The 11,589-nt window shown below is 45.8% G+C and overlaps 1 protein-coding gene across 1 annotated transcript; it reads right to left on the reverse strand.

Annotated features, from left to right (window-relative positions):
• Nucleotides 1–4,710: 4,710 nt before the first annotated feature.
• LOC120928463 (olfactory receptor 51L1-like) lies at nucleotides 4,711–6,020 on the reverse strand. The gene has a single exon (XM_040339560.1). The coding sequence runs from the start codon at nucleotides 5,956–5,958 to the stop codon at nucleotides 4,975–4,977; it is 984 nt and encodes a 327-aa protein (XP_040195494.1). The 5' UTR covers nucleotides 5,959–6,020; the 3' UTR covers nucleotides 4,711–4,974.
• Nucleotides 6,021–11,589: the final 5,569 nt, after the last annotated feature.

Below are 11,589 nucleotides of genomic sequence, written 5' to 3' on the forward strand. Positions count from 1 at the left end.
TTGACCTATCGGATAGCAATCCATTGGTTACATTTAAAAGCAAGTTTCCTTTTTTTTTAACCAAAGTTTAAATAACCTATGGCGCCCACACACGATCGGTTTGGACCGATGAAAACGGTCCATCAGACCGTTTTCACCGGTTTAACCTATCGTGTGTAAGTGGCCTTAGACAGCTTAGCTGTGTGCTGGCTGTGCACTCTAAGTTTCCAGTGATTATTCTCAGTCACGTGCTGTGTGAGTGTTCTCCATCAGGGTGTGCTAGAGATATTACTGCACATTATAGATATTTATAGCTAGATTCACAAAGAGTTAGGCCGGCTTATCTACAGATAAGCCGACCTTACTCTGAATCTAAGCCGACCTATGTTTAAGTGTATTCTGTAACAGAGAGCTTGCGCCGTCCTATCTTAGATTGCAATGTTTTGGCTTACCGCTAGGTGGCGCTTACATTGCGGCCGGCCTAGATTATGTAAATGAGGGGATACGACGATTCACGACGATTCACGAGCGTACGCCGGGCCTACACCGTCGCATTACGTCGTTTCTGTACGCGATAGGCCGCCTAAAGTTATTCCACCTATGAGGTGGAATAACAATGTTAAGAATGGCCGCCGTTCCTGCCGCAAGGTTCGAATTTTTTATGTCATTTGCGCAAGTCGTCCGCGAATCGGGATTTACGTCGTTTACGTACGCGTCAAAATCAATAGGCCCGTACGGCCTACTTAGCCGCAATGCGCACTGGGAAATGTAGTCGCCCGGCGCATGCGCAGTGTAAAAAAATTAAAAAAAACGTGAGGTCAAGCCTCATTTCCATACTGCACGCCCCCCTCCCAGTCATTTGAATTAGGCGCCCTTACGCCCGCTCGTTTTAGGCTACGCCGCCGAAAATTTGAAGGTAAGTGGTTTTAGAATCACTACTAGCCTAAAAAATTTACGGCGGTGTAGCCTAAAAAGACTAGGCTAGGCCGTCCTAATTTTAGGCGCCCGTACGTGAATCTACCTATTAATACCTGGCCAATCAGTGAGCCTGGGTAGGTTGCTGTGCATGCTTGGAGAACTATCAAATATCTGAGTCACTTCCTGCTCTTTCTCTTTGCCTCCAGGGATTTCCCTTGAGAGGATGTCTGTGTAATCCACATATCTAGGCCTCAGGCCTTAGGGCCTAGAGGTATGGAGTGTTGAGGGATCTCCTGTCATGGGAGGTGTCCCTAAGCTGCTGGATGAGATGAAGTGCTACTGGTCGTTTGGGGAAACAAAGCTGCAGTTGTCCTACCACAGGGATGGTGAGTGACCGACTGAGCTGGGAAGCACCACATGAACCTTCCCACTTCTGTCCTGCCTTGTATCCTAAGACTGAGAATACACAGGAACAAGGTGCCACATTTATGAGATGTATTCCATCCAGCAGAGTTGTGTTACAGAAGGATTGATATTAGTGGGAAGACCATGTATGAGACCAGAGACTGTATTGTTAATGGAACCCTCGGGAATCACGTGTTCCCTCTACCCTCTTTCCCACTCTTCATGCATGTTCATTATTAAAACATCTAAAACATATTCAAAGTGACTGGCGCCCTTAATTATTCCACCACCACTCGGAAAAAGGACTTCCACCCCTGAGAAGGAATGTGTCTGGGACATGTATCACCAAGTAAGTGGGTCTGGGACATTCACATGTACCTATTAGGCATCATTAGAGCCAAATGTGCCAGGACTGGTTACGGATAGCATTACATATGGATAATAGCAAACCAAACCTTGCTTTGGATATTGTTGGATTTCTTCTATGTGAACAATTCCTCATCATTCATTGACATAAACAGTGTCAAGAATCGAGGGATTTACGAGAGGAAATATGGAATCATTTATTGAACACCAAATAATGTGTTTTGGGGCTAAATGCCACCTCTCCAGACAAATGGTGTGGAGTGTTCAGCCTGTAGGAACCATTTTTCACATGCCCTCAGCTCTGACAAAGTTGTCATCACACCATTACTCTGAAGAAGCGGCATTTAGCCATGAAACGCGTTACTTGGTGTTCAAAACATGATTCCATTTTGCAGTCCACTGACTCTGTGATGACTTATCTCGTAATGCTAGCAGGGCTCCTCTGCTAACTTACAACCTTTTTTCCAACAACATGTTGATAGTGACCAGTCCTAAGTCCCCCCAGAGCAAGATTCCCATGACATGTAACATTCGTGGTCTTCGGCCTCATACACACGACGGGACATGTCTGATGAAAACGGTCCGCGGACCGTTTTTATCGGACATGTCCGCTGGCGGATTTTGGTCTGATGGCTGTACACACCATCGGACCAAATTTCCCGCGGACAGCGAACGTGGTGACGTGGCCGTGACGATGACGCGGCGAAGTGCGCGACCCTGGAAGGTCAATGCTTCCACGCATGCGTTGAATCACTTCAACGCATGCGAGGGCTTTCGGCCGAGCGGACATGTCCGGTGAGTCGTACAGACGACCGAACATGTCCGACGGACAGGCTTCCAGTGGACATGTTTCTTAGCATGCTAAGAAACATTTGTCCGCTGGAAACCTGTCCGACCCGCCGGAAAATTGTCCGGTCGGCCGTACAGACGACCGAACATGTCTGCGGAAACTGGTCCGCCGGACCAGTTTCAGCGGACATGTTCAGTCGTGTGTACGAGGCCTTCATCTCTAACAAAAGTGATAATGAATTTATTGTCTGATTTGGTGTCTGTAACGGAATGGCCCGTGATACCCAGAGACTTTTGAAGGATGTGGGGTACTCCTGTGCCAGCTTCACTAATGACTCTTGGGTCTAGGTCATCCTATGTCCAATAGGGGCATAGGATGACTGAGAAATGATATCTCGGATTACATGAGATGGGACAGTAAAGATAATTCATGTATTGCAGGATATCTTGAAATATTACAAGTTGTTAATTCTGACCACAACAGGTCAATAGGAGAGTGTCTCCTTCCATGTGGAACATAGACTGTTGAGGTGCTAATTAAGTCTGCTACTGTTAAGATGTTAATCGCCTTCAGCTACCTGGCTGTAGTGAGGAAAGCTTGCTGTGATTGCATTCTATTGTCTATTGTGTTAATTAAGCCTGGCTCCTAAGATATTTCATGGTGCTATGCTACCTAACCCTGTATTGTGTGAAAGTTCTATTGATGCTAATATGTGTTGTGAGTTAACACACTCTAAGGCCGCGTACACACCGGCAAACATGTACAATGAAACCGGTCCGCCGGACCGTTTTCACCGTACATGTCTGCCCGGGGATTTCTGTACGATGGCTGTACTAACCATCGTACAGAAATCCGTGCGTAAACAATACGCGGGGCGTGTCCGCGGCGTCGCCGCGACGATGATGCGGCGACGTGGGCGGCCCTGCCAGTTAAATGCTTCCATGCATGCGTCGAAGTCATTCGACGCATGCGAGGGATGGCGGGCGCTCGGACATGTACGGTAGGTCTGTACAGACGACCGAACATGTCCGAGCGGGCAGGATTCCAGCGGACTGTTTTAAAACAAGTCCAGGAATATTTGCCCGCTGGGAAAAGGCCCGGCGGGCAAATGTTTGCTGGAATCCTGCACGCTCGGGCCTACACACGACCGAACATGTCTGCTGAAACTGGTCCGCGGACCAGTTTCAGCAGACATGTTCGGTCGTCTGTACGGCCCATAAAAGTCATGGGCCCGGATTCACAAAACACTTACACCGACGTATCTCGAGATACGCTGCGTAAGTGTAAATATGCGTCGTCGTATCTGTGCGCCGTGCCCACAAAACTATATACGCCTGAAAATAGGCTTCATCCGACCGACGTAACTTTCCTACACCGGCGTATCGTTGGCGCATATTTACGCTGGCCGCAAGTGGTACTCCCATTGATTTCCTATTCACCTATGCAAATGAGGGAGATACGCCGATTCACGAACGTACTTGCGCCTGGCGCATAATATACGCGCTTTGCGTACGTCCTACGTCCGGTGTAAAGTTATTCCCCATATAGGAGGCGCAAGTCATGCAAAGGTATGGACTAGGGAACACAGCCGTCGTATTTTACGTTGTTTACGTAGTACGTGAATAGGGCTAGGCGTAGGTTACGTTCACGTCGTAGGCAGTGATTCGACGTATCTTAGGCAGTTGTTTCGACGTGATTCTGAGCATGCGCACTGGGATGCGTCCACGGGATGGCGCATGCGCCATACGCTATTCGTAACGTTATGACGCTCAGTCCTTCATTTACATGGGGTCACGCCTCATTAGCATGGCTCACGCCCACTTCCACCTACGTTGGGTTACGCTGAGGAAACCCAGCATAGATTTGAGAGCAACTGGGGGCGAGTGCTTTGTGAATACTGTGCTTGCCTCTGTGCGCTGCAAAGGCGTAGCGTATATTCGATACGCTACGCCGGCATAAATATGCGCCAATGTATGTGAATCCGGGCCATGATGTCTGCCATGTCAGCTATAGTAATTGACTTATGTAGATTCAGTGCCAGAAAGTCTGACTTACATCTAAAGGAATGTGTATTGAAGTTTCTTGTGTCATGTTGTGGGTGGAGTTGAGTCATTGTCCATATTTGGTTGCTAACTGTATAAGAAGAGTAGTCATTCGTTTTGGAACCAGAGACAGAGCTGTGTGTGTCTCGTTCCTGGGGGAAATCCAATGGGTCCTGTCTGCTGGATTTTGGAGTGTTGGGGAGCTGTAGTGGGTTGGTGGAATGGAATATCGTAAACGGCGTTTACCCCTGACCGTTACAGTGTCTATAAAGTATAATTATTTTTGTGTACTGTTCAATGCTTGAGGCCGGAACTGTTTCAAAACTTTGAGTTTATTGCTTAGCCAATAAACGTTAATCACACTGTTCTAATTATGGGATTGATGGCTCTAGAACTCTTCACCACTGCTTAATTTTCAAAAGAAATAACATTTTACAGTAATTTTCAAGCCCAAATCTGGATCAACATCAAGTTTCATAACAATAAAGTTTTTACATGACATTTATGGCTGTAAATATTGTACCGAAAAGTCGTCAACAAATTACATTTCTGCAGTTTTTGGATCATCTTCACCTTCAGAGCTTTTGTCCGTATTCCGTATATAAGAGGGTTAAAGAGTGGAGGGGTAACAAGACCAATTACAGAGAACAGACTATGTACGGTGATAGGGAGATCAATACCGTTTAGCCTATAGCGCATAAAGACAAACAAGACTCCCATTATAAATACAGAGAAGCCTAGTAAATGGGTCATCATGGTGTGAATGGCCTTCTTGCGGGACTCTTTTGAGAGTTTGAGACAAATTGAAAGTATATTAATGTAGGAAAAAATGATAACTGATACTGTCACGGACAGGTAAACACTCCAAACTGCTTCTCCGTGGACTTTATTTGTTGTCGAATCTGTGCAGGACAAAACCAACAGTGACATCTTATCACAGAAGATATTTTGAATATGTGTTCCACAAAAATGAAGCTGATCTGTAAGAAATGCACCAATTGAGACGGCCATCACTGAGAATGCTAGGAATCCTAAGATAAACTTTAAGACCATGTCATTGGTCATCAAGGTGACGTATCTCAAGGGGTGGCAAACAGCCAGGTACCGATCATATGCCATGATGGTAAACGTGCCTATTTCAAAATAGGCACAAATGGTGATACAAGTGAATTGGATAAAACAGGCATCGCGGGAGATGTTCTTTGAAGAAGTGAGCAAGTCTATCAGCAACTTTGGGAAGAAGGAGGAACTTCCGACTATCCCATTGAGGACCAAGTTACAGATAAGAATGTACATTGGTTCATGTAGACTTGGCTCCGTCATGACCACAAACACGACCATAAAACTCATACCCAATATGAATAAATAGACGATAAAAGAAAAAGCACAGTACACATATCGCAGCCCTTCCATCTCAGAAAGTCCCAGAAGAACGAAGCTGGTGGAGACGTTGTCCATTGCAATTTTTGTGTTTAGATCAAAGATCTTGTACAGGTGCCCAGCCAGAATCTGTTTATGGAGAGTAAAGGGATCCTGTTATATAAGGAAAAAGCCCATTAAATATTCTAGAGTAAGAATTCCATGAAATATATTTTTACACTACTACAAAATTGTAATCCAAAAAAAACGATTTCAGCCAGGGCACTAATGACTACACATGGCTACTGATTTACACAATCACTAATATATCGAAAGCAGCCTTTCTTGAACAGGGTTTTGTGCAACCCTAAAGGTTCTTCCAGAGGTTGCTAGGGGTTCCTTGAGCAAAAGCAATTTCTGCCTCTCATATACAGTAAGTAACCCCTGACACCAATGATCTTTTTAGCTATCTGTAAGGGGAGAATTTTTCTCACTGACCACCAATATAAGAGACATTCTTCCCAATGATCACCAAGAATGTAAGGGACATTCTTCACACTGATCATCATTCTTCCCACTGATAACCAATGCAAGGAGGATTCTACCCACTGATCACCAATGTAAGAAGCATTCTTCCCACTTTCCACCAATGAAAGGGACATTCCTCCCGCTGACCACCAATGTAAGGAGCATTTTTCCAGCGACGACCGATATAAGGGACATTCTTCCCACTGACCAACAATATAAGGGACATTCTTCCCACTGACCACCAATGTAAGGAGCATTCTTCCCACTGATCACCAATGTAAGGAACATTCTTCCCACTGATCACCAATGTAAGGAACATTCTTCTCACTGATCACCAATGTAAGGAACATTCTTCTCACTGACCACCAATGTAAGGGGCATTCTTCCTACCGACTTCCAATGTAAGGAGCATTCTTCCTACTGACTTCCTATGTAAGGATCATTCTTCCTACTTACCACTAATGTAAGGAGAATTCTTCCAACTGATCACCAATGTAAGGGACATTCTTCCCACTGATCACCAATGTAAGGGACATTCTTCCCACTGATCACCAATGTAAGGGACATTCTTCCCACTGATCACCAATGTAAGGAACATTCTTGCTACTTACCACTAATGTAAGGGACATTCTTCCCACTGACCACCAATGTAAGGGGCATTCTTCCTACTGACCTACAATGTAAGGAACATTCTTCCCACTGATCACCAATGTAAGGAGCACTTATCCTACTGACCATCAATGTAAAGGACATTCTTTTCGCTGACCACCAATGTAAGGGGCATTCTTTCTACTGACCTTTAATGTAAGAAGTGTTCTTCCCCACTGACCACCAATGTAAGGATCATTCTTTCCACTGACCACTAATGTAAGGATCATTCTTTCCACTGACCACCAATGTGAGGGGCATTCTTCCCAATAATCACAATCAAGGAAACATTATTCCCATTGACCACCAGTTTGATATATTGTGTTGCTGTAGGCAGGGGATTCCTTGAGATCTGAAAAATATTTTAAGGGTTCACTCACAGAAGTAAAGAACAACCTATAAAGCAGTGCATAACCTTAGTCCCTACTTAGCCAGCATCAAAGGTTCTACAGTAATGTAAAGGAGTTGATAACTCAGTCACCTTTGGGTAGAATGGCAAGCTCACAGAAGCCATATTTTCAGTAAGTGTTGAAACGGTCAGGCTTCGTTTAGACTTGTTTTGCTCTCTGAAGAGCGATCCGCATTCTGGTCGCACTTCATAGAGCATTTGAGTGAGAACGCGTTATATCGCCTCCTATCTGCCTGTTTTAACCCCCTAAATGCTTGTATGGCAGTTGCAGCGCAGCAACCAATAACCTAGTGTGCGAGCCGCTCAGGCTAGGAAAGGAAAGTCCTGGTTCAACGTTGTGAGTGCTGGCTGGGGCGGGAGCCCGTCCTGGCTCCAAACGTCAATGTGTAGAAGTATGAGTATCCCTTAAACCGCACATCAAAGCAAACCCACTTGTAATGGTATGTGGCAACTTCAGCCTAGGCTCATGGCCGGGCCATGCTACCATCGTGTTTCGCTCGGCCCCTCGGAGCTTAATTATTGGGAGTTGCAGAACAGCCCTATTCACTTGAATGGGTCATGTTTGGCGAGTGGTAGTTCTAAATGTTATAAACAAGTAAAAGGCGCAATCCATATATACCGTATTTGCCTGTGTATAAGACGACTGGGCGTATAAGACGACCCCCTATTATTTCAGGAAAAATTGGTTTTGGGATATACTCGCCATATAAGACTACCCCCTTCCTACTAGTCTTTCTGGAAGCTGAAGGGTAGCCGGAATAACCACTGAAAGGAACAACCGCTGACAAAAACAGGCTTTTTTCAAATCTCACTGTGCCATTACATGCCTCACTATGCCATTACATTACATTACATGCCTCACTGTGCCATTACATTACATTACATGCCTCACTGTGCCATTACATTACATTACATGCCTCACTGTGCCATTACATTACATTACATGCCTCACTGTGCCATTACATTACATGCCTCACTGTGCCATTACATTACATTACATGCCTCACTGTGCCATTACATTATATTACATGCCTCCACTGTGCCATCACTTGCCTCCATTGTGCCATCACTTGCCCCCACTGTGCCATCACTTGCCCCCACTGTGCCATCACTTGCCCCCACTGTGCCACCACTTGCCTCCACTGTGCCATCACTTGCCCCCACTGTGCCATCACTTGCCCCCACTGTGCCATCACTTGCCCCCACTGTGCCGGCCAAGACGATCTCCCTACCTTATTTTTTTGCAGATTCTGGCTTCCAGGCTGCGGGCATCCATGATTTTAAAAGCCGCGCCTTCTCCTCAGACTGTTCCGTGATAGGCGGAACACAAATTTTCCCAGCAGGGCCTCTGTTCAGAGTTCCGCCTATCACGGATGTCCTTTCATCCGAGGATGAGAAGGCATCCGTGATAGGCGGAACACTGAACATAGGCCCTGCTGGGAAAATTTGTGTTCCGCCTATCACGAAACAGTCTGAGGAGGAGGCGCGGCTTTTAAATAATGGATGCCCGCAGCCTGACGGAGACTGTCATTGGCGTATAAGACGACCCCCAACTTTGGGTGCATTTTTTTGCATCCAAAAGGTCGTCTTATACGGCGGAAAATACGGTAACTCAAATGTGAACTGAAATCCATAAGTTAGTCCATTAAATAAGTGATAGGATTCGTGTACTTAGGGCTGCCACCAGATTGGAACAGAAGCAAAAATTCCCAGCGAAGCTAAGAATGACAAGGAAAAGAGGTGCCTCTAAGTGTAGAAATGTTAAACTTAACAAACAGGGGCGTTGCTAGGTCTGCAAGAGATATGGGGCTAGAGCCCATAGCAGTGGTCACCAAGTGGTCTCTAAGTGTAGAAATTTTTAACTTAACAAACAGGGGCGTTGCTAGGTCTGCAAGACATATGGGGCTAGAGCCCATAGCAGTGGTCACCAAGTGGTCTCTAAGTGTAGAAATTTTTAACTTAACAAACAGGGGCGTTGCTAGGTCTGCAAGACATATGGGGCTAGAGCCCATAGCAGTGGTCACCAACCTTTTTAAAGGCCCGGGGGGGCACACGGGTGGTAAGCTATTTTTCGCGGTCAATTGTTTGTTTTGGTGCTTCAATCATCATGGCACCATGGTTGATATGGTGTCAGGGTGATTGAAGTGCATTATTTCTATTGTTATATTATAATATATAATGAAGTGGTTCAACTCGCCATAATGCAGAATCAGTGGGAGCCTTGGGCGTGTCACTTGCCACATCTCCTGCCACCAGATGCAGCTTGTCACTTGCCACCATCACCTGGCCCCAGATGTGGATTGTCACTTGACACCATTGCCTGCCACCAGATGTGGATTGTCACTTGCCACTGTCGCCTGGCACCAGATATGGATTGTCACTTGCCACTGTCGCCTGGCACAAGATGTGGATTGTCACTTGCCATGTCACCTGCAACCTGATGTGAATTGTCGCCATGTTACCTGCCACCATTTGCGGATTGTCACCTGCCACATCGCCTGTCACAAGATGCAGATTGTGACTTGCCACGTCACCTGCCACTATTTGCAGATTGTCACTTGCCATGCCAGCCAGTGCCACCAAATGTGCATTGTCGCTGCATTGGTGACAGGTTGTCAGCACTGGTCCCTTTAGCACATATGCAGGTGCAGTTGTCGGTTCTGAGTGAGGGCAGGTGTGCAGTACTGAGGGGCAGGCAGTGAGAGATGATGTCATCTCACTGCTTCCTGCCGTACCTCCGACATGGATGAGGCCCGGCTGTGAGCGCAGAAGAGCGTTAATGCAGGGCAGGATGTCATATCTGCTCATCCGCCCGCTTGCTTCTCTCATCCTCCTGCCCGGCTTTCTCATGCAGCCCGCCCGCTTGCCACACCTGGCTTCAGAGAGGCCATGACCCGCTGGTTAGACATGTGGGAAGAGACTCAGTGCTATGGGCCCACAACATACAGGGATATACAATGTAATACTGACATATAATCACACACATAGGTTGGACTTTATGGACTTGTGTTATTTTTCAACCTCTCCTACTATGTAGCTATGTAACTATATATATACACACACACATATATAGTATACAACAATTATAGAATGCTACAATTATACAATTATAGTAGGCCCAACAGACATGATATATTGAATGTACTTTACGTCATAAGCAAAGGATAATAATGAATTATTATTAATACAGGATCAGGTTCCACACTATTCTCAGTAGCCAAATACTCACAAAAACGAGAGGCTCACCACCCCCATAGTAAGGGAAAGAAGAACTGACTCCTAAAATAATGATGAAACAAAAATGAGTAAGGGAGAAGCATGTCAACACATAGAGCTACACTACAGGAACTAAAGGATGGTAGCAATCTCAATTCCCCTATTTAAACCACCTGGCGAGAGAACATCAATATTATAATCCAAGCTTTAGGGAGAGATCTCTTCCTTTGGTCTATGACCCACACTTGTAATCTGACAGTAGATTGCTGATGGAATTCAACAAAATGTCGTGGGACACTGTGTAGGTCTTTTCCCCCTTCTAGTAGTTCTGAATGAGACAGGGGGTATAATTCTTGTTAAAGTGGAGGTTCACCCAAAAAATCAATTATTAACATTAGATTGGGCCTCATTACGGGAAGCAGAATCGGGTGTTTTGATTAAAATCAATGCAGTACTTACCTTTTTTGAGATAGATGTTCTCCCGCCGCTTCCGGTTATGGGCTGTGGGACTGGGCGTTCCTATTTGATTGACAGCCTTCTGACCGTCGCATACAGCGCGTCACCAGTTTCCGAAAGTAGCCGAACGTTGGTGCGCAGGCGCCGTATAGCGCCGCACCGACGTTTGGCAACTCGTGACACGCTGTATGCGACCGTTGGAAGGCTGTCAATCAAATAGGAACGCCCAGTCCCAAAGACCATACCCGGAAGCGGCGGTAGAACATCTATCTCAAAAAAGGTATGTACTACATTGATTTTAATCAAAACACCCGATTCTGCTTCCCGTACTTAGGCCCAATCTAATGTTAAAAACATTTTTTCGGGTGAACTCCCGCTTTAAGTCTGCAATTCAAAGCACCATGCCTGCAACATGTGTACATCCCTGGGCACTGCCTTTCCAGCTAAAGGGGGAGAGGTTGAGGGTGAGTGAA

Source organism: Rana temporaria, chromosome 2 (genome assembly GCF_905171775.1).
Source record: "Rana temporaria chromosome 2, aRanTem1.1, whole genome shotgun sequence".
Taxonomy (NCBI): Eukaryota; Metazoa; Chordata; class Amphibia; order Anura; family Ranidae; genus Rana; species Rana temporaria.

What these genes read in the sequence shown, in the direction of transcription:
- LOC120928463 (XM_040339560.1), bottom strand. Translation starts at nt 5,958, where the DNA reads ATGGACAACGTCTCCACCAGCTTCGTTCTTCTGGGACTTTCTGAGATG.